This window comes from Hylobates moloch, unplaced genomic scaffold (genome assembly GCF_009828535.3).
Source record: "Hylobates moloch isolate HMO894 unplaced genomic scaffold, HMol_V3 SCAFFOLD_14, whole genome shotgun sequence".
Taxonomy (NCBI): Eukaryota; Metazoa; Chordata; class Mammalia; order Primates; family Hylobatidae; genus Hylobates; species Hylobates moloch.
Window position 1 is genome coordinate 16,403,889 of NW_026652289.1, and position 24,448 is coordinate 16,428,336.

Sequence of the window (24,448 nt, forward strand, 5' to 3'; positions counted from 1 at the left end):
GAAGTCAGGATTTTAGTGACGATTGAAAATTTTTCAATTATTTCTCCTTTTATTTTGGGCTTGAGAATGTTTTCTCCTTATGACCCATATAAAGTCTAGAGTTAGGATGTAAAATGGAGAAATAAGCCCACACATTTTCATTTCTTTCACATGATCGAAATGCAGTTTGGTGAAGAAAAAGAACATGAGGTAGACTGGTTCTGAACCCCTCTGGGTACATCTTACTAACTTTAGGATCTGTTTCCTCTCAATAAACTGGGGACCATCCTACTTACCTTATCTAGATGCTGTAAGGACCAAATGTGATTACATTTATGCCACTTTGCATTTGTCAGTATATAATTTTATAAAGTTATCAACATGACTCTCATGCAAACATAATGTAAGCATGTGCCAAAAATACACTTAACTCCTTAATGATGGAACCATCTGGATAGTAAATCTAGTTCAAAGAAGAATTACAGAAAGAGTGGTTATATAGTCCAACAGGAGAAGCTAATGGAAATGAATATGCTGAGTTAGAGACAAAATTGATTATTGTTCAACAAGCAATAAAACCATAACCTTTGAGGTCATCTTCTGTACTAGACTTGCAGCAATTAGGTCTCTGTTGGACAAAAAATATCTAAGTCCACATGTAATTTCATAGTCTTGACCTTAGACAATAGAAAATAGTAAAACAAACAAAAGTACAATCCTCTAGAGGATTGAATCATCCTTGGGTGGACCTGTTAGGTAATGATCCCATGTGACTTTGAAACGAAATACAGTCGTTATTCTTTTGTTTTATTTCCAAGTTTTAGATAATTTTCTCAGCAGTTCCCTGTTGTGTCATAAATAATTTCCAAAGATTATTCATATTACCAAAAGTCTGATGTCATTGTACTTAGACCTGATTAATTTCCATTGGGGCAGTGCAAGATGTTCACTGACCATGGAAGCCTCTGGGTATGGATAGCAAATTCAGAGCTGCTGTTTCAAGCAGCTACTAAGGACAGAAAATTAACTTCTATAAGAAAATTTCAAAAGAAATCTCTCATTGCATTTTCAGAATCCTTTCTCCAGAATTTTTTTTCTCTTACTGGCTTTTTTATTCCAAGGCGTATTAGTTTCCTATTGCTTTTTAGGTGAATTACCACAAGCATTGTCGTTCAAAGCAACACAAATTAATTCTCCTACTGCTTTGGCAGTCAGAACTCTAACACAAGTCTCATTGGGCTAAAGTCAAGATGTTGGTAAGGCTGAGTCCTTCTGGATGCTGTAGAGGGAAATCAGTTCCCTTGCCTTTCCCAAGGTCCCGGGATTCCTGTAATCCTTGGCTTATGGACCCTTTCCTCCATCCTCAAAGCCAGCAATGTAGCATCTTTCAAGTTTCCAGTCTCTTTCTCTCTGTCTTCTGTTTCTGTCATCACATCACCTTCTGTCTCTCTGACCCTTCCTGGGTCCCTTTTATAAGGACCCTGTGATTACATTAGGCCCACCCAGATAATCCGGGATGATCTCCCCACTTTAAGATCCTTAACTTGATCCCATCTGTGTAGCTTCTGTTGCTACCTTCTAGGTTCCAGGGATTAGAACATGGACAATGGGGAAAATCGTGACATTTATTCACCCTACCACACATAGGTAAGAAACTCCATTCAAGAAATGCATCTGCACAATATTCTTATAGCACCTAGACATTTTGGTGAATTTCTCTGACTGCCCAACATCTGATAGATTTTCTGGCCTATTAGAAAATTGTCTTCCTTTTTACCTGTAAGTTTACGATCATATAAATCATAGAACAAATAACAGACCAGTTTCCAGAGAGGGCTTTCTGAACCCCGGTTCCACATTTGAAGTACAGCACTTTTTCCTTAATGGTGGGTTTGCTACACCTGATTAAATAAGATCTGTATTATTTGTAATAAACCAGATACATTCCTGGCATATTAGTCAGGATTCTCCAGAGAAACAAAACCAATAGGAGAGAGAGAGACAGAGAAAGAGAGAGGGAATATGATTTATTTTGAGGAATTGGCTCATTCAATTATGGTGACTGAGAAGTCCCATGACCTGCCATTTGCAAACTGGAGACCCAGAAAAGCAGATGGTGTAATTCATTCTGAGTCTGAAGATCTAAGAACCAGGGGAGCTGATGGTATAACTCCCAGTATGAGGGTAGTAGAAGATGAGAAGAGATGGCCTAGTTCAACAATAAAGCAGAAAAAAGGAAGCAAATTCCTCTTTCCTTCACCTTTCATTCTTCTTAGACCCTCAGCGGATTGGACTGGATGATGCCCAACCACAGCAGAGAAAGCAGTTTTCTTTATCGGGCCCCCCAATTCAAATGCTCATCTCATCTGGAAACACTCTCACAGACACACCCAGAAACAACGTTTAATGTGGGCCCCTGTCACCCAGTGAAATTGACACATAATGTGAACCATCACACCTGGTGTGACCTTATTTACACAGCCAATTTATTCAACTATAGTCTGGTTATAAAAAGGACAAATTTGTATTGATTTTATGCAAATAACCACATTGCCATAAAAGCTAGTAAGTTGTCTGTGAATTCTGAGGGGTCAGGGAGAATAAGGCGCCATATAAAGAATGTGTCATTTATAGGTTACCAAGGAGAGAGTTAAAGAGATCAGGAAGAGAATGCATCTTTTTATTCTTTTAATAAGATATGTAAAACCATATCTTATTAAAAGATAATATCTTATTATCTTATTATTTAATACCTTATTATCTTTATTATTATTTAATAATATCTTATTAAAAGACCATATCTTATTAAAAGAATAAAAGAAATGACCCAGGTATCCCAAGATATCTTATAATAAGATATTAAAGCCATATAACCACAATTAGATTCCCCTCAGCAGTTCGCCTAATCCTACTTGTCTTATAATTAGTGGATGTTGGATCAACACCTGGCTTTCAAAGGTCTTCTGTCCCTGGACTATTAAAAGAGTCCTGAAAATCCTGGTTCCATCCTCTGGTACAGTTAGTCATCTAAGTGACACCTTAATATCCAAAGTCTATACCAATGACTGTTTAAAGTGCCAGTAGGTAAGAGTATTTTTGGCACCATGTTTCCATGAGGCTCTGATACTGCCATTCTCTGACAAAGGCTATTTCCAGACTGTAGTTTATAGCAAAACCTTCAGAAAAACACGAGAGTAAAGCAGAAACCACTTGTTGATGATGGGAATGAAAGTGTCTGAGACGATGACATAGAAGGTAAGTGATAATTTATCTTCTTGTTAAGAGCAGGCTAAATACTCCATTTTAAAAGAGAGAAAATAAAAGTATAGTGTTACATTAATGTAGTATTTGGCAGAAAAAAAATTCACAAAACTTAAAATATATATCTTATTAATGAGCCAATTAAAGCTGCGTAAACTTTGCCAAAATTTTAACACATTTCCTTGTTTTTATTCAGACTCACTACATGCATATATTATACTCCGAGGTAAATAAAATTCTGTTTCCTCCAACCTTCTATACGACACACACTCATGCTTTGCCATTCACTATACTGTTTCATACTTTGGAACATATTTTCTTTTCACTTTGTAAACAAAAATATACCGCATTACCTTATACACATGAGCTTGCATAAAGCAACCCACTAGAGACACATACATTCCTTGAATGTCATCTTCAAAGTGGCAAAAATAAAATGTTCATTAACATGACTCTAAGTTACAGCTTCTCTGTAACATAGAGAAATAATAAGATGTATATAGACATTTATAGGTATAGGTAGACATACACACACTAATGGTAATCATCATGCCAATATTATCTCTTAATGAGAGCGACCCAGATATCCCAAGATTATCCGTCAGTTAACTTGATTTTACATTAGCTCACAATCTTAAACATAGTAGAAACATGAAAATTACATTTCAACTGATACCTTACAAAGTGTAAAAACTGTTTCTATAAAAATTTTGCCAAAATTCTAACTCAGTATAATTACATATAATTTTAAATCTTCATTTTAAACATTATGTGTCAATGCTATCTTGTCTCATTGGTAAACCAGTATAAGAAGTTTTAAGGAGTTCAGATTAGCCTATTTTCAGGAAACCAAAAACAAATCTGTAAAACAAAAAAGTAAATCAGAACTACATAATTCGGAGTGATAATATTAAGGGAGAGATATGTAATGCTTTTTAAGCTAATTTTTAAAAAAATCAATTAAATGTGGTCAAATATGCACTTTGGATACAAGAACTTGCATTTTTACGTAGAAATGCTTCCAAGTTAGCAATTTCTGTGAACTTTTTCAAGGGCAGCAATACAATGTATTTAAACTCCAGTTTCTCTGTAACATGAGAGCCCTGAGAATATTGATATAAGTAATCAAATCTATAAATAATAAAAACAGAAAATCTTTATTTCGCAAGGTTTTATTCAATCGCAATGAGGTGAATAAAACCTTTTTTTTTTTAATTTCCAGAGATAGGCAGCTATTGAGGGCTGCAGTTTTAGTTCTATAACCTTAGCCATGTCTTGAAAGGAAACACAGAACACAGTAACTCAGGAGGACAGAAAGGTTGGTTGTCATTTCCAGTGAACCTGAGACATAATCTTGCTCAGACAAAAGAAAAGTGCTAAGAAACCAGGTTTTCAGTCATCTCTCACCCTGCAAAGAGTTAGATTACCTGCATCTAGCTGATAGATCACTATATGATGAGAACAAAGTGCCAGATTCACAATTATTCCTGCCACCAAAGAAGAATTTAACAGCCACGTGTAGATCAGATACACGACACCAGTATCCCTGTGACTGTGTTCATGAGACTGGCCTGGCAGTCAAATACCCACTACTTCACATACTCAGCTGTGACCCAAACGAGGAGACATAAAATGCTCTTCTGAGTAGGCAGTGAAAGTGGCACAGTGGTCTGAGACCAAATAGAGGTGCCTGTACCCAGTTGTGGAGGAGAAGTGACTGAAGCTGTGAGTTAGGTAAGGCACTTCTCGGCTGACAGACTTGGCCAAAACTCAGAATCAAAACACATAATCACAAGACAAGATAAGACAAGAAACAACAGAGACAGAGAGTCAGCAATAGTCAAGTTTGTTGCTACTTAGGGTTTGCTCTAGGACTGGAGTGTTTGTTTTTTTTAAAGATGTTTCTGAGCTTAAACGGCCCATAACATTGGCTCTGGCGGGTGAGGGTACTTGGGCACCACCGTAGGACCATTTCCAATTTTAAGCCAGGTATATATGTGACTCTAGTACAAACATAAGAAAGCAAATATTGAAGATGTGTCTAACTGAGGGAACCAGCAGGATGATAAAGCTTGTTGTAAAAAGACAGAGAGGCACGGTGGTTCTAGAGGCCACCAGGGAAGTCAAAGCATCAGGATAAATAGCTAATGCATGTGGGGCTTAGCACCTAGCTAATGGGTGGATACGTGTGGCAAACCACCATGGCACACGTTTACCTGTGTAACAAACCTGCATATCCTGCACGTGTGCCCCAGAACTTAAAATAAAATAAAAAGCTGGCTAATGTCCGATAGATCAATACAAGTATAATTTTTCAGGTTATCTCGTCTATTAGATGGAAATCATTTACATCTCTGCCACATACAAATCCTATAAATTAACATGTAATTTCACAGAATCTGCCTCTTAAACAACAGTAAATTTAAAAATAAAGAGACACCTCTTTAGAGAATCAAATCACCCTTGGATGAGGCTATTGTACTGTGGCCACCATGACAAAGAAGGTCACACAATCTTTTTTTTTTTTTTTTGCTTCATTTTCAAGTTTTTATAAGTTTTATTAAAAAATAGAATAGTCACTTAAGAAGAATTTTTTTCTTCACCTTGATCTAGTAAGGAAAGCTAACCTTGAGTTTGCCATGAGCCTTGCATACACAATGTTCTCAGAAGAAAACAGTTTCCAATATATAAGTGAAGAATAAGAAGTCTCTCTCAATAGGAAACAATTTATTTGGTATGGCAAAGGACAATGGCTGTGTCAAGGAAAATTCTAGGAAGGGAGGATTTACAATCTTTTACATATTTAAATTCCTTTTCAACAGATGCTGGCGAGGTTGCAGAGAAGAAGGGATGCTTTCACACTGTTGGTGGGAGTGTAAATTAGTTCATCCATTGTGGAAAACACCATGGCAATTCCTCAAAGACCTAAACACAGAAATACCATTTGACCCAGCAATCCCATTACTGGGCATATACCCAAAGGAATATAAATCATTCTATTATAAAGATACAGGCACACTTATGTTCATTGCAGCGTGATTCACAATAGCAAAGACATGGAATCAACCCAATTGCCCATCAGTGATAGACCGAAAAAAGAAACTGTGGTATATATACATCATGGAATACTATGCAGCCATAAAAAGGAACAAGATCATGTCCTTTGCAGGGACATGGATGGAGTTGGAAGCTGTTATCCTCAGCAAACTCATGCAGGAACAGAAAACTGAACACCGCATGTGCTCACTTATAAGTGAGAGTCGAATGATGAGAACACATGGACACATGGAGGGGAACAAAACAAACTAGGGCCTGTCAGAGATGGGGACAGGAGAGGGAGAGCATCAGGAAGAACAGCTTATGGATGCTGGGCTTAATACCTAGGTGATGGGATGATCTGTGAAGCAAAACACCATGGCACACGTTTACCTATGTAAGAAACCTGCATATCTGTACATGTACCCCTGAACTTAACACAAAAGTTGAAGAAAAAAAAATTCGCTTTCAGAAAAAATAAATAAGTAAAAGAAATCATTTTAACTAATGACATTAAGAGTTGATTATCATAAGAGCCCAGAGTTAGGTGCTAGCCCCTTACTTCCCTAATAATAAAATATATGCATGTAATTTGGACAATAAATATCTTGAGAAAGAATATACAAATAAGATATTCACGAAACCTTTTATTTTTCTTCTTTTACCCCTTGATTCCTGTCTCTTGATTATCAGATAATGTGTCCAATAAGAGGAATGAGGAAAACTCACAATATTTGATTTAGTTGCTATTAAGCAGTTGTAGACATGAAGGTCTGATGCAGGGCAGAAAATAAAGCTCTTTCCTAAAATAGGGACAATAGTTTAAGTATTGTTTTCTGTTTTAAGTATACTATAATTGTCCCCTCTGCAAATGCTTCTACATAAGGCAAGCACATGGTAATTATGGATAATATAATTATATATCATTATCTAAATTGTATATGCTTCAGCCCTGTCCCAGAAAAATGGATTCCTCATGGATCCTATTCATCACATCCAGGAATTAGTCTTTGCATATTCACCCTAATCAATAGTGTATTGATGATTAATGAATGCTTATCAACAATGAGTTTGCAGAAAAACAAATAACATATACAGAAATACAGCTAATCTAGGGGATGAGAGGCAGGAAGACATGGGTAATTGTGCCAGTAAGGGAAGTTTGATGTTGAAGGTCAAAGATATTTCCTATCAGTGAAGAACCACACAGGGAACCTTTGTAGATATTTGAGGCAGAGAAGGAAGCATTGTTAAAACATGAAAAGGGAACTTTTTTGCCACTTGGATGAGCAGGAGAAAAAGCGAGAAGTGGGAATTACTCTGTACCAGTGATTGGAACACTAAGTTCAAGAATAAAATCAATGCAAGAGAATCCAAACAAAGGGACACAATAGTCACACTTAGGGAATGAAATTGGATTTCTGAACTGGGTTTTAAGACCCCGCTATAAGCTATATGCTCCACTAAGAGATAAATGCTACCGATTCTGTACATTTTCAGAGACCCCTGTAAACTCTGGACAATGTACCAAATTGACTCAAAACATGAACCCCATAAAGGAAAAGTTGCCTTTAGAAAAAACCTTTCTGAAAATCCTGTAGAATTTAATGAAGACAACTACCTCCTTTCAAACAGGTCAGGAGGACAGTTGGAACAGTACATTGTTTAGAGGCATGAAGAAAGGGCTTGAAAACTGACTTAATTCAAACCCCTAACACAGTAGAGATTTCCACTCAACCAAAGCATTACACAAGTTGTTCTCAGCTCTCAGACAGATATTGGAATCCTAACACAGCAGCTTATTTCATGGCTCTCGTTTAACCCATCAATCCACAAAGCCAGCCTTTGGCTTGCAGAATAAGAAGGAATGACCAGGTACAAAAACTAGAATTGAGGTGTGACAGGGAGAAAAAGGAGAATGCAATGCCAAGAGGTGTACCTAAATAGACACAAGAAGACACCTCCTACTTGTATTCATTGCTGATAGTTTTTGTCCCATTGCAGAGACATGATTACCTGGATCTCAGCCGATGTGACAACAGGTGTTACTACTGACCATAAAGATATGCCATTCAATTTTAAAGCTAATGCCAATGTTTGATATTATGGTCTCCCTTGGCAACAAACTCTAGAGACTAGGTACCAGGATCTGAAGAAGCATTTCTTTTTATGTGTTATAGCACTTGGGCAACATCTAGTTTGCCATCGAGACGGCTTAGAGGAAAAAGTTGGAGCCTTTTCTTGTCCACATATCATCCCATACCATTGATTTAACTTCCAGCACTATGAAGTGATAAAATATCCTTTTGTCATAATATCCATTCTATCTGAATGGTAGCCAGAAAATATGCTTTGGCCAATTATACTGTTTCCTTACATTTAAGCTGATTTCTTAACGTACTCTTTATGAAATTCTGTCTATCCTGCTGTGGAACTATTTTCATTAATATTTAAAGGTGTGCAAGTTGGTGGGACAGGGAAATGGAGGAATTGTGCTATCCCTGTGTTCATATTTGGGCATATGAATGTGATTGTATACATTTTGTTCTATGAGAACTACCCACTAACCAACACGCTGCTTACAATATTGACCTTCTCCAAGTCATTCTCCTCAAGTATAAAAGAGATATCAAATGATCTCCCCATAATGCACATCTGACCATGGCAACACATGTTTAAAACACCCCCATGATTCCCCAAAAGTCTACTGAGCAATGTCCAAGCAAACTAGCATGCTTCATAACGCCTTTATAAACAGACTACTTGCCTTCCTAGGCTCATTTCGCATCATTTCTTACTTTGCATTAGAGTCTCAGGGCAAACTTATAATTTATTCTTTATTTCATGTTTTTACCCAGCCCATGAATCTTTGCTTGGTGGACTTATCCTTTGTGAGCTCAGGCATTCCTGCCTTCAGGAATCTTTTGCTGACTCTTTCGCCGCAGTTGGGATAAATGCTTCTTCTCCGTACTTCTCTCTTCAATATCCTATACAAATCTTTATCCTCAAACCTAAAGTGCTTTTTGGAAATCCATTAATGTGTTTGTTCCTACTAAACTGTAAACTTCTAGGTGCTGTATTCTCAGCATACTTCCCTGCACAGAGAAGATACTCAGTAAATGGATATTTTCCAAATGAATTAATAGTGAAAACATAATTGAACCAAATTCTGTAGTCTTTTCTCCCCAGTCAGATAGTAATACGTTTTACATTGAAATTCGAGTATAACAACCGTGTTTTATGTCTTATATAGCCCAGCTTCCAGATCATAGGTGCTTAATGAATCACTTTCAACTTCATTAAACCCCTCTATGGTATCTTGCCTATGATCGTAGAATTCCAGAGCTAAAGCTCGTTTTATGCAAAATCTTCACTTACTGTGCATTTCCCTGTGGCCTAAAAAAAGGACAAAATGACTCAACCAAGGCCACAAAACTTGATAGTGGCTTAAAGACTAAACTTGGTTTCTTGACTCCCAATCAAAGATATTTCACCATTTTTAGATGGGATTATGAGTTGAGAAATTACGGGTTAAGAGAGAGACAGGAATGACAGAGACAGAAAAGTAAAATACACAAATTAATAAAATTTTGTTTGGGAACAAATTAGAGCAAGAAAAAAATTAAAGTGCCTAAGGGCTATGCCATTTTGTTGAATACTAAAGAGAAGACAATTTAGTAAGATAATTAGGTTTGACTGACAAGCTTCCAATCCAATTGAGGATATAAGGATTTCCAAACTGAAAGTGTAAAGGTAAGTGGTAATAAGAACAAAATTACATGTGAAAACACAAGCAATACTGATCAGAGGGGTGTATAAGCTGGGAGGCCTGTGCCTCAAAGAGAAGAATAGTGACTCTGGACCAAAATAGCACAATAAGCCAATCTTGAAGTCTGGATAGGAGATGGGGAGGCTGAGTGGAGGCTGCTGGCTGGGATGAACAGCACAGAGGCTGGAGAGCCCAGGCCTGTTCCAGCTGGGGCTGTGCATAGGGGAGCAGTGGTAGGAAATTCTGGAGACGTAGCTTAGGCAAAATTTTCAAAGACCTCTGTATTATCCAGAACTCTCCAGAGAAACAGAACAATAGGATATATATACAAAGAGGTTTACTATGAGAAATTAGCAAACCAACTTGGAGGCTGAGAAGTCCCACATTCTGCCATCTGCAAACTAGAGACCCTGGAAAGCTGGCTGGTGTAAGTCTAGTCTGAGTCTGAAGGCCTGAGAACGAAGAGCATCAATGATGTAATCTCCTGTTCTCAAGAACAGGAGAAGGCCGATGTTTCAGCTGTCAGTCAGGCAGAGAGTAAATGCTCCCTTCCTCTGCCTTTTTGTTCTGTTCAGGCTCTACATGAATTGAATGGTACCCACTCACATAGAGAGGGCTGCCTGCCTTACTCAGTCCACCAATTCAAATGCTAATCTTTTTTGGAAACACCCTCACAGACACACCCAGAAATAATGTTTGACTAGATATTTGGGCATCCTGTGGCCTAGTCAAGTTGACACACAAAATTAACCATCACAACTCCAACGTAAAGTCACAGTTTAGACTAATTTGTAGGTAGCATGAATCCATTATGTACTTTACGTGCTGGTGAAAATTGCATAAATACGAAAATTTACTTGGGGACCATGAATCTGGTCGTGATTTGTAAAGGCTAAACGTGAGATAATAATAGCCAAACTCTAGAATTATGAAAGTGGGAAAAGTGAGAGACAGTTACAAAAACAATAAATGTTAAAAATTAAAACGCTTCAAGTTCAGTAGCTTGCCTGAAGTTACACTGCAGATATTCAGCCCCAGAGGTATGGAAAATTCAACGTTCTTTCCACTGCATTGCTCTGCCTCTTGGCCAAATGGGTAAATACACTCAACATATACACATGGCGCAAATAACTGCAAATACAGTGTAATTCTTCAGGATCTTCCCATTTTATGCATGTCTAATGAATTTGGTAAAGTCAAGAGGGAGAAAAACAGCTAAGTGGATACAAAGATCTGAGTTTTCCTTTATCCCCATTTGTAAGTGAAACTCAAATCAACAAGGTTGCCAAAAATCACCTAATTATTGAAGCTGAAGACTCTCCCAAGGGCCACCGCTTTTTATTTAATAAAACCACCAGAGATATCCAATGTGAGTTCTGTGAAAGGCAGACTATTGTGAATTTTTTATTATTTGAAATGATGTTGATGTGTAGGGTAGGCAGAAGAGCAGCTCCCTCAAAAGATACCCATGTCCTCATCCCTGGAACCTGTAAATGTTAATTTATATAGCAGAAAGGCCTTTGCATAGGTGATTAAATTAAGGATGGGGAAATTATCCAGGTGAGTTCTATTTAGATTGTATTTACAACCACAAGTGTCTTTATAAGAGAGAAGCAGAAGGAGTTTTTTTTGTTTGTTTGTTTGTTTTTTTTTTTTAGACGGAGTCTTGCTCTGTCGCCAGGCTGGAGTGCAATGACATAATCTCGGCTCACTGCAACCTCTGCCTCTGGGGTTCCAGCGATTCTCCTGCCTCAGCCTCCCGAGTAGCTGGGATTACAAGCATGCGCCACCATGCCTGGCTAATTTTTTGTATTTTTAGTAGAGATGGGGTTTCACCATGTTAGCCAGGTTGGTCTCGATCTCCACCCACCTCGGCTTCCTAAAGTGCTGTGATTACAGGCGCGAGCCACTGTGCCCCACCTTTTTTGTTTGTTTGTTTGTTTGTGACAGAGTGTTGCTCTGTCGCCCAGGCTCCTGGAGTGCAGTAGAAGGATCTCAGCTCACCACAACCTCCACCTCGCAGAGGGAGCTTTTATGCAGACAGAAGGGGAGGAGGAAATGGGACCACTGAGGCAGAGATTGGAGTGATGCAACCACAAGAGAAGGAGAAATGCCAGAAGCCACCAGAAGCAGAAGGAGGCAAAGAATAGGGTCTTCCCTTGAGCCTCCAGAGAGAGCACGGTCCCACTGACACTTTAATTCCACCCAGTAACGCTGATTTTGGATTTCAGGCCTCCATAACCTTGAGAAAATAAATTTCTGTTGTTTTGAGCACCCAGGTTTGTGATTACTTGCTACAGCAGCCACGGGAAATTATAATGCCCAAGTGGCGCGAACACGCTAAGTCATAAACAGCCTAAAAACTGCAATACATCATTGGACTATATTAGTCTATATTCTTTTCACAGAGAAAGAAAAAGCAGGGATTCACTTCCACTCAGCCATATCTCAAAGGGAATTTGGATTGACCTTGGAAAACAGAATATTGTGATTTCTCAGATTTTGCGTATTCCATGTGCAGACTGTTTTACAGCAATTCTTTCCATACTGTCCATTTAGGTAGCCACGATGACAGGTTTGACTGGGTTAGGATGTTGGAATTGACAGAATAAATGAGTGCTAATAAAATGACGATGTGTTCTGCTGTCTTGTCGCTGAACCAATGCAATGGTTTATAACAGCATGATGAAACCAAACAATTGGATACTGTGATGAATTTGAGGTATTATAATTTTGATGGTCTCAGGAATTATGATAAATGTTTAACAATAACAGCCACATTTCTTCTTGTCCACAGGCTCGGTGGGATGGCTTGACTGGGCATATCACCTTTAATAAAACCAATGGCTTGAGGAAGGATTTTGATCTGGACATTATTAGTCTCAAAGAGGAAGGAACTGAAAAGGTAACCTCCTTAATGATAAATAAATAAAATAACAAATGAACATTGTTCAAGCATTTTTACTAAATTGCAAAGACAAGTAGGTGAACGATGAAGTGATTCTCTAAGCATGTTATTTTACATCCAGTTTTTTATCTCTCTTTTATCTGCAGATAGAAGTTGATGTGCTAGATTCTTAAATTTCATGCCTTAGTAATAGCAGTACTAACTAGTGTTTATATTGTGCTTCATTTACATAGCAAGTATGTTTATATTATTACATATATAACCCTAGAGTTGGGTGTCATTAGGCCCATGTCTTAAAGCTTTTAACAAATTGAGTTTAGACTTGGAAAAGCAGAAGCTGTCAATGGTTTATCCATGGAATGGCATCCAAGGGTTACCCAGAAATTGATTTTAATTGCACATTTTATTTCCTTTTGAGACTGGTGACAGACAGAATAAAGTAGGATAGAAGAGACTTACTGGAGCAAATTAACTTTGCATTCTTCATTTTAGGACAAATGCCAAAAAACTGTATTTTAATGTTGGGCTCATTTTAGGATTATTTTAGTTGTAATTCTGAATCTCTCCATGTTTAAAGTTCTACTTTAGTTATTATTTAGAGTAATGTCAATGTAAACTATTTGGTTAAATAATAATGATAAAAGAATTTGGCTTCTCAGTATATTTTATTATGCCAATTTTAATATTCATGACTATACGTTGGAATTAACACTTACAGTTTGAAGATTTTGCACTGAGAATCCTATAGAAAAACAATTGAAACCCCCAAAGCAATCACCTCAACAGAAAACTCTATAATCTGACATTTTTTTCCCACTATAGTGAATAAGACAGTGTGCTTAATGTAAGAGTGGCTTTGGGGACAATCGATTGCTTGCTTAATTCGATTAGTTGGGTTGATTTTTTTTAAATGAGGTAAGGTTTTCATTTCTGTTTTCTTGCTTTTGTCAACTGGGACACACTTTTTTTGCAGGTGCTAACTACCCCTCCCCCTCAAAAAAACATTAATGGAAACAAAGATCATTTAGGCTGAAAGTATTAGAAGGTGACCACCGGTGTGAAATGTTTGAGGAAAATAATTAGTTTGCAGTTTTGAGAGTACACATTATACATGCAGGTTTCTCACTTCAAAAATGTCTCTCCCAACTTCTGGCTTCCTCTTCACTCTGATTTGCCCCTCTGTTGGTCTGACACGCTCTGATAGAGCACAAGGCATCCAGCCAGTCTCCACAATGGCGTGTGGGATGTTGGCTGGAGGGAACAAAGGAAAAAAGATACTTGTTATGATCTAAAAGCCTATAATTTTTTTAAGAAAATGTCTGCTTCTCGAAGCATGAGTCTTTCCCCAACTCTGTTCTCCTCTTATGTATAGCACTGAAGGGGGGAGAAAAGCTGTTAAGGAAACATTTTTTGGCTAGGTGAATGATGAAATAGATGGAGCTATTGTTATGCTTTCACAGCTATCTATACACTGTAATATTATGCGCATTGCATTGGTGTTTTTCCATCAAAGGCAAAATCAAATTAGATGAAAGTGTTTTGTGTTGGTTTCTTGTCTCTTCATTGTTTGCAATAACTTTTCTTTCTTCAGGTGTCTTGGGCTCAGTTCCTGAGAAGGCTGATTGGGCCTTAAGGCAATGAGGGAAGCCAACATGTCTCTCTCAGGAGCCAAGGGAGGAAATGCCCAATCTTTTTATGTCAGCCTCTCTTGGAGTCAATAGGGAAAATTATTACAAAAATCCCATTCTCTTTCACTCAAATTTCTACTGCCCGGAAACCCATAATCAAAGAACAAGTCATCAACCATACTTCTTCTTTATATGTGTCTATGTGTGTGTGTGTGTGTGTGTGTGTGTGTGTATTGATTGATTTGCTGGTTGGTTGGTTGATTGATTGATTGATTTTAGTTACCAATGCCTTAAAAGGGTCTTCTTAAGGAACAATGAAGACCCTTAATACTGCACCATACCTGTGTACATTGAAAAGCACTTCAAGGCATTTCTTGGTGTGTGAAAGAAAAAGTAAAAATTGAGTTTTACCACCAGGTAACTTCTGTGAGACCCAAGTCTTGATTCATCTCTTTGCTGTACCTATTGTCAGGCTTTATATTGAATTAAGATGCAAATTCCAAACAATGGGTGGGAACTGTAACACTCTAAGCACTCACACACCATGATTCCTTCTGGGTTTCACGCTCCATTTTAATTAAGTGCTGTTTTTATTTTATTTTTCTCTCTGAAAACCAAGGCTGCTGGCGAAGTGTCTAAACACTTGTATAAAGTGTGGAAGAAGGTTTGTACTCTGACAACAACTGCAGGAAACCTGGGGGTGGGCTGGGGAATGTCATTGGAAAGGCCCGTGCCCTTCCAATGTTACCAGACCTGTAGCTCTCCAATTGCAGTTTAGAAGGGAAGTTCCATGTAAAGAGAGAGAGGAGTGACTGAATGTGTTCTCTCTCAACAACATCACCTGTGAATTGAAAACAGGTTTGCAAAGGATTAAATAATGATGGATTAAATATTTCCCCCAAGATTATTTTTGTTTCTCCCAGGCAGGATCAGTCCCTGTTAGGATTGAAAGCAGGCAACTGTAACAGAAGGAGACACTGACCTATTTATATTCCTTCTCAAATCACTAAATATTTTCCCTAAGGGGGATAAAAACAACAATAGATTTGATCCATGAGACTAATCAGATAGGCTACAGCCTCAGAAGGCTAGGACACCTCCTCCAATGTCACCACCACAAAATATGAACCATTTTCAGAAATTTCCTTTTCTCATGAGCTATCTTTTGTTTTGCACGATATCTTCATCAGAGCATACTGTCTTGCAATTTGTTTTAGAGCCACAGTTCTAAAGAGGGCACAAACATTAGGGACCTTGGAAAGGAAATGAGATTATCTTGTGAATTATAACACCCACTATTTTATAGTTTATTATACAGTGCCATGTTGCCAATGAATGTGCATAGATTTATATAAGCAAATATGAGACATTAAAAACATTTGGATCAGAGAAAGGTCCCCGTGGTAAGCAAACATTTTCTTCCATCTCCTCTCTCTCTTTCTCTTCCTCCTTTCCTTCCTTCCCTCTCTGTCTCTCTCTGTCTAAAACTACTTGGTAAAAAAAATCTGTGGACTGATGAATGGACCTTAAATTGCTTCAGGTTGTTCAACTTGAACAGTTTTGTCAGGTTCACTTTCATCTTTCAAATTATCGGCTATGTCACAGAAAGTGTACACAAGTTTCTCCTTGTAGCCAAAAACCTTGTCCCCTCTTAGTAGTATTCAGTGATGAATTAAAAAATTTTTTCTTTTTAAGTTTTCAAAGCACAGGTTTAAAAGCCTTGTTTTAATCTTCAGTGAACAAGGCTACTAAGTGCACATAGAAGGCGATCTGGTTTCCTCACTATAATTTCACTGGTAAATAGATGAACCTAACCGGCACCCAGAAAAAGAAAAAAAAAAAAAACCTATTACACTAATCCATCTTGAGACTCTGGGCACTTTGAATTAATCTAATACAAATATCCTAGGGAATGGAATCCAAGATTTGAAATTATATAGAGGGGAGGGGGGATGTCCTCTATTTTTCACTAAACTGCAAGAGCCACACGCACTCCCTAGGGATGTAACTTTCTGGTCTTGATCCTCCATGCCTTCATGCCTCTTCCCTCCGGGTAGCCCGTCATGTTCCACATTGCAAGTTGTATACACCGTGGTGTGCTGTTTTGTGTTATGACTCCGTCAAAAATTCACGGTAACCTGAGTTCTAGCACAGGCGACCCATTCAGACCCAACAAACACATTGCACTTTTTCCAGAAGTCTCCAACTTAAACAAAAATTCACCTTCATCATATTTAAATTCCAAAAGCTTTCCTCGTACTCTGACTTATTTTAGAATAGTATTATTCACCCAAAATTCTTTCCAAAAGAGGAAGCTAGCAATCTCTACAACATCTCTCACTAAAATATTTGTCGTATAAGGCTCGTAATACAGGAAACAGATATACCTTTATCTTTGCCCTAGATACCTGATTATTTCCCTCAGCCACTTTAGATGTTGAGTTTACATGAATCACTGTCTAGGTTTAGAAGACACATACTAGTTGCTCTCTGAATACTCTTTTTATTGCATCACTTTTTTTAAAAGGTTGCTTAATGTCGTTTGGGCACTCATTTTCAAATGCTTTTCTCAGTTGTCCTAGATAATACATGGCTGCTCCCTTGTGCGAGTTTACAAAGTGAAAGAAATCAGGGCCAGATAATTCAGATATTGAGTGCTCCTCCCCACAAGTAACTGATCCACCCTCCACTACTTCTCACTGGTAAATGACTGCTCTCTGCTTTCACTATGAAGTTTGAAAACTGAGGTTCCGCACCCTGGAGGCACTCCTCCTAGTTCGTAGAACAGTACTGAAATGTCAAATGTCCAGGCATCTTCTTAACTGTACCTCTCTCTCCAGCACACATGAATCATGAGATCTGACTTCTTTAAAGGGAGACATTCATTTCCTGAGAACATATTCATTTACTTCAAAAACAGATAAAGCCACTTGACTACTTGGGTTTAAAAGACACAGGTACACACATGCGCGCGTGCACACACACACACACACACATACACACAGTTCTGTTTTGCTGATTACAGGTTTGGAAACAGAAAACTGAGGTCACTCAGCATATATATACTGTACATTTCCCAGGAATAGCCTGACCTTTACTATATTTTGATACTCTTCCTGTCTACATTTAAAGGACCTTCTGTAGGTCCCTCTGTAGAAACAACAGGGGAAAAAATGGTCACCCTTTTCTCATTTTAAGAAGGAAAGTTTAAACTGAATAAGACTTGGGACTTAGTTGACTGGATTGGCAGCAGCAATGATCTCTTAGCTTCTACACTTTTAGTGCAGATGGCAAAAGAAAGAAAAACCAGACATCAAGCTGTGGGGTGTATTTGTCTACAAGTTCAAGTTTTATTTTACAAGAGAGTGATATTGCTAGGCTATTGAACACTGTCAGTTTCAAATATTCTGGTAGTTCCTCCAACACTCACATACTTGACATTAATAGAAATAAGATTTAAAGAGACCACATCCTATCACTTAATCAAGTGGCTAAAAACAGTTATTTTCTCCACCCTTCAATACTTACTTAATTAAAAATTAGATTCCCTTCTCCTCAGTGTCTAAGTGAAGGTTTAATTAGAAGTACAGTCAGGGCCCAATTTACACACACTCTTCATGGAGCTAGGAGTCAATTGTTCACAACCTAAAGCACAGCCTTGGATGAAAATCAATAGACAGGTATATTTAGCCAGAGTTACGTTTCCTAGAAGCAAGGGTCCCTGCCTCAGAAGAAGGGATGGAGATTGAGAAGAAAAAGAAGAAAATGCTGTCCACTTTCCCTGAGTCTAAAGCCAAATTAAGAAAGATAAAGATTCTTCGACCAATAGACCTATAATGTGCATACTAGGTGATATTTATCACACTAGATCCTGGAAATGTTGGATGGTTATTAAGAGTACAGCCTACAACCCAACAGACACCTCTTTTCAAGCAGGATCACAATATTTTCAAATGCAAAACCTATCCCATTCCCCTGTTTACTTACACCTGTCTCTTTATTTCTCCAATCAACTAACCCTCATTAAGTATAGGAAATAAAACTGAAATTAAAATAGTTTACACTGATGTGTGAATGTGTAATAGTCCTTGAAACTTCCTCAAAGCACTGATATCTCTAAAAGGGATACTTGTCAAGCTAAATGAATTTCCAGCTGCTAAATATAGGCAGTAAATCAGAGTCAAGAAATAGAAAAGCAAAGGAGGATGGAGCCTAACGCTCCCGTCTGTCTTCCCATTGGAGGAACATATTTAGGGACTAAGCATAGCTCCACCCTGTCCATCTCAGAGCAGGTCCAAGTGTTCATGTTCCTAAACTGCCCCCACTTGTCATAGCTCTTTTACTCTATCAGAATCCGAATTTTTAAAAAAATGAGTCCAAATTCCTTCATGACAGGGTAAGGTTGAAGAAATGACTGAGGCAGCCATTTCAATGTCCTTTCTTGTTACTGTATGTGCAGCTCTTAACAGCACACACCAACACATCCACATACATCATCTGATTATTTGATCTTCTCATTATTCCTGTGAATTACTTTATAGGTAAAGAATCAACTGAAGCTCAGAAAGTTTAGAATCTCTTTCAAGAACACACAGCAACAAGGTCTTCCTGGCTCTAAAACATACTTGCATGCCACCACATGAGGCTGGTAGTAAATGCCTACAGAAAGATTTGGAAAAATAGCTCAAAATCCCCAAGGCTCCTCTTCTGGGTTCCCACAAAGGCTGAATGAATCAATATACTTCTACACCACCTCACAACCCAGCAGTGACTTGGCCACTGGAGAAAATTGTGGATCATTATTTTTAAAAAGAATAATGGGCTTTACTGAATGCCAGTTGCCATGGTTGGTTTTGTGACAGTAAAATCAGTGACCATAAAAGTGAGTACCCTCACTGAAGGAGTTCATGATCAAGTGGACAGACAAGAAAGGTAAACAGATAAATAATAACAGAAGATGCTAGATGCTGTGACAGAGATATGAACAGAGTCCTGCTAGGGCTCACAAGAACTCTTTGCCCAGCTTTGGCTCCCCAAAGAAGATAGGCCCTGAACTTAGTCTACTTCTCATGCACATGACATGTTTTCTTCCATTTATCTTTCTCTTTTTAAAGAAAAAATTACTTTGTTTTTTCAATGTCTTGCTCTGTCACCCAGGCTGAAGTGCAGTGGTGCAATCACGGCTCACTGCAGTCTTGACTTCCTGCACCCAAGCCATCCTCCCATCTCAGCCTACTGAGTAGCTGAGACTGCCAGCATGCAGCACCATGCCTGGCTTTTTAAAAAAATTTTTTGTAGAGATCAGGTCTCACTCTGTTGCCCAGGCTGGTCTTGAACACCTGGTCTCAAGGGATGCCCCCACCTTGGCCTTCCAAAGCACTGGGATTATAGGCTTGAGCCACAGCAACCCACTATCTTTCCCTTTTAGATGCCTGCTCTCTCCACCATTCACCCTGCTGCTTCACCCCATTATTCATACATTTAAATAAACTAGTGATACTACTTTGGCAGCCTAAGGTTTATATCAGTAGAATGTATGCTCCACAAGGGAAGAAACTCTTGTATATTTTATTCATTGTTATGCCCTCAGACGCCTAGAACAGAGCCTGGCACATAAGTAGATGCTCAACAAATATATATAGGAAGAAAAATCTGATATTAACTTAAGAATCCTTAAATATTTTTTAATTTAAAAAAGAACAATCAGCTTACTAAATTAAAAAGACCTCCTCCTACCCTGCCCCCAGTAGCACAGATATATCCTATTTTGTCTACACATTCATTCTTCCATTGTTTCATTTCCCCACGTTTAGTAGCTTCCACTGTGATGCCCTAGTATCCCAAACTGTGAGCTTTTGTGCCCGTTCCTGGTAGACAAGGGGCCTCTCTTTGGTGTAAATGCCACACTGACAACCAGCAGCCTCTGATGTACTGTGTTCTGTGTAGATTGGGATTTGGAATTCCAACAGCGGGCTTAACATGACGGACAGCAACAAAGACAAGTCCAGCAATATCACTGATTCACTGGCCAACCGAACACTCGTTGTCACCACCATTCTGGTAAGTTGACTTCATGGAATTGAGGGTGTCTTATCCAGGTTCCTGCCTTAGACTTTGAAGCATTCCTCAACTGTCTTTTTCATGCCAACGCTTCTGTCTGCAAATGTCCATTTTCCACTGGGACAGTAAAAGCCTGTGTTTGTACATACTTACAGTAAGATTGAATTAGAAGCTTCCAACGTTGTTCTGAAGATCTCCCACCTCTAATCCATTGCCAGTCCTGCTCAGCCCCACTCTCTGTCCGCTCCCAGCTGGTCTCCCTTGCTCTCTGGCTGCTAGTTGGTTTCAACCATGTGGAGACCCTAGCAAGAGACTAGGGAAGTGGGGGAAGAGGTGGGGGAAGAGAGGCAACAGAAGCTCTTCTTCTGTTCCCTCCCAACTGCTACTAGTAGTTTTTTCAGAACCTCTGACTTTCTACAACCTGCCTGTCAATGGCACTGTTTCTAGGGTCCAGCTGCACTGAGCTTCAGGAGTACTCTTTCCTCCCTCCTGCCTCATCCCTGGGTGGTGCGGGTTTTCCGAAGAGGCTGTTGCCTGTGTGTCTATGACTTGCTGCCAAATCAGACCCCCACTTCCCTTGGCTCCCTTTGCTCTGCTCACACTTCTGTACACAGCTCCTTTACTAACTGTTCTTGAAAAGTCCTGCCTCCTATTAGAGACCTGGTCATGCCCCATCCAGCCACTGTACAGCTACCGGTTGCTTATTTTCTGCTTTTTCCTTTCTCCAGGGAGTTGGGCAGGAGTAGCCTTTCCTGAAATCCTTACTTGCAGACATCCTGCCTTACACCAGTCCATAATGTCAAATCAGTTTATTGTTGATATTATTAACTTGTGAGAATTGTTCATCCAAAGGAAAAACTGGTTTGCTCTTCTTGTTACTACTTTCTCTATGACTGTCTTATGAAAACACAGGGTTCTCTATTGTGTTTGAATGATCCCACTATCAGTTTGAGGATAAACCTCAATATAAAGAATATGTCTGTAGTATAGCAACTATTATAATTTTATAAAACAAAATGAGTATTCATTTAGTCAAATGAGAATTAACAGGGTTATAGATGCATGGTAGTAGGGAAATGTCCATTATTTATAGGAGAGGGTACTGATGATGCACGTGTATAAGCAGAGAATGACCAGATGTGAGATTTGAGGTGATTTCAAAAAAGAAAATGGGAAAGATGATAAAAGAAGACATAGAAATAGCCTTTGGAATAGGCTACCCTGGAGGAAAACAATCAAAATATATAAATCATAAGGGAATAGTGAAATTGAGATGAAATTGAGATAAAGAAATGAGAATAGTCATAGACAGGAAATGCAAAGAATGAAAGGAAATAGTTGGTGATGTAGATTTCTCTGTCATGAGGTTCTTAGATAAAAGCCAGGTCCGGGCTTGGTGGCTCACACCTGTAATCCCAGCACTTTGTGAGGCCAAGGCGGGTGGATCACGAGGTCAGGAGATCGAGACCATCCTGGACTAACATGGTGAAACTCCATCTCTACTAAAAAAAAAAATACAAAAAATTAGCCAGGCATGGTGGCAGGCGCCTGTAGTCCCAGCTACTCAAGAAGCTGAGAAAGGAGAATGGCTTGAACCCGGGAGGTGGAGCTTGCAGTGAGCTGAGATCTCCCCACTGCACTCCAGGCTGGGTGACAGAGTGAGATTCCATCAGAAAAAAAAAAAAAAAAAAGCCAGAAGGGTCATACAAAAAAAGCTTGGGTATTGGCACAGCAGGTGGCCAGGCATCTGGGCCCCCATTTCCCTCTGTGCCTTCCTTCTTCTCAGACCTAACGTTTAGCAGTGACTGTGTATCCATCACACCATTCCCGCACAGCCCCACACTCCACACAGGAAGGAAAAGCTCTCATCAAAAGAGCAGAAGGGAAAGAAACAATAATATAGGAAGTGTTCTGTATTTATAGAGGACATAGGCAGGCAGATGAGTGAATGACTTCAGTACAAAGCTCTTCAAAATCATTATCAAACATTTCACATCTTCAAGCTGCTGAAGGGGTAAACTCTTCCTTTCATTGTAACAGGGTTTTCATATTTGATTTGTTTCATTTAGGAAGAACCCTATGTTATGTACAGGAAATCTGATAAGCCTCTATATGGAAATGACAGATTTGAAGGATATTGCCTGGACCTGTTGAAAGAATTGTCAAACATCCTGGGTTTCATTTACGATGTTAAACTAGTTCCCGATGGCAAATATGGGGCCCAGAATGACAAAGGGGAGTGGAACGGGATGGTTAAAGAACTCATAGATCACGTAAGTAACAATATTTCTAACATATCTGAAAATATGCATAAGAGAAAGTAAGAGAGAAAAAAATGATGTCAGAAGAAATGTTTCCTTTTTTTGAATCGTAACAATTTTTTTAAGCAGCAAAGAACAGCCTGAAATGGAGTTTGCTTACTTAGAAGGGCAAGTAAAGATAAAAATTAATGATAAAAATATATGGTGCATTAGTTTGTTTTTACACTGCTATAAAGAACTGCCTGAGACTGGGAAATTTATAAAGGAGAGATTTAATTGACACAGTTCCTCATGGCTGGAGAGGCCTCAAGAAACTTACAATCATGGCAGAAGACACTTCATCACAGGGTGGCAGGTGAGAGAATGAGTGAAAGCGGGGGAGATGCTAGACACTTATAAAATCATCAGCTCTCATGAGACTCACTCATAATCACCAGATCCCAATACCCCATGATCCAGTTATTTCCACCTGGTCCCACCCTTGACACATGGGGATTATTACAATTCAAGGTGAGATTTGGGTGGGGACACAGAGCCAAACCATGTTATATGGGTCCTTCTTTCATACTGAACATAAACTTGAGTGATTCTTAAATTAAGAATTTTATACTTTTGGAGTCTGAGGCAGGCGGGCCACCAGGTCAGGAGATCGAGACCATCCTAGTTAATATGGTGTAACCCTGCCTCTACTAAAAATACAAAAAATTAGCCGGGCGTAGTGGCGGGCGCCTGTAGCCCCAGCTACTCGGGAGGCTGAGGCAGGAGAATGGCATGAACCTGGGAGGTGGAGCTTGCAGTGAGCCGAGACTGCACCACTGCACTCTAGCCTGGGCAACAGAGTGAGACTCTGTCTCACAAAAAAAAAAAAAAGGATTTTAAAGTTTTCAGCTCAGAGCAAAATCTCATCATGTCAATTAATAGTACAACCAAGTCGCTCATTCCTTCTTTTTCTCACATTCCCTTTTTAAAGGCATCCTCCTGCATTTTTGTCTTCATTTAGTTCCAGAATGATGTATGTATGTTTGTGTATATATACGTGTATTTTATACTTTCTGGTTTCTCTTTGCTAATACTGTTTCATAAACATAACTGTATAAATTGACTGTTTTTGTATTAGAACCAACCATCACAGGAGCTTCATGAATGAGAAGCATTTAGAGTTGAGAATAAGACTCAGGAGTACCCAGGAAAAGTCTAGACATTTGCAAAGAAAGTAGACTAAGCTGACAGTTTTGGACTTGCTTTTGCAGAGGGCTGACCTGGCAGTGGCTCCTCTTACCATCACCTATGTGCGGGAGAAAGTCATTGACTTCTCCAAACCCTTCATGACCCTAGGCATCAGCATTCTCTACCGGAAGCCCAACGGCACCAATCCAGGCGTTTTCTCCTTCCTCAACCCCCTGTCTCCAGATATTTGGATGTATGTGCTCTTAGCCTGCCTGGGAGTCAGCTGTGTACTCTTTGTGATTGCAAGGTAAGTTTGAGAATCACTGAATTCACAAGAGGTGTCGGTCAGTCTCAGATTTCTGTATGTCCCAGAGGCAGA

At 39.0% G+C, this 24,448-nt stretch overlaps 1 protein-coding gene across 6 annotated transcripts in view; it reads left to right on the forward strand.

Moving 5' to 3' along the window:
- Window positions 1-24,448, forward strand: part of GRIK1 (glutamate ionotropic receptor kainate type subunit 1) — a 415,082-nt gene that overhangs the window by 343,781 nt on the left and 46,853 nt on the right. For 3 of the 6 annotated variants that reach the window (XM_032176197.2, XM_032176199.2, XM_032176201.2), the window contains exons 8-12: window positions 12,843-12,950; window positions 15,201-15,245; window positions 20,528-20,641; window positions 22,711-22,914; window positions 24,153-24,376. In XM_032176197.2, coding sequence (XP_032032088.1) covers window positions 12,843-12,950; window positions 15,201-15,245; window positions 20,528-20,641; window positions 22,711-22,914; window positions 24,153-24,376 — 695 coding nt within the window. The remainder of the gene's footprint in view (window positions 1-12,842; window positions 12,951-15,200; window positions 15,246-20,527; window positions 20,642-22,710; window positions 22,915-24,152; window positions 24,377-24,448) is intronic. The other 3 variants (XM_032176198.2, XM_032176200.2, XM_058427553.1) reach the window with 1 other exon arrangement.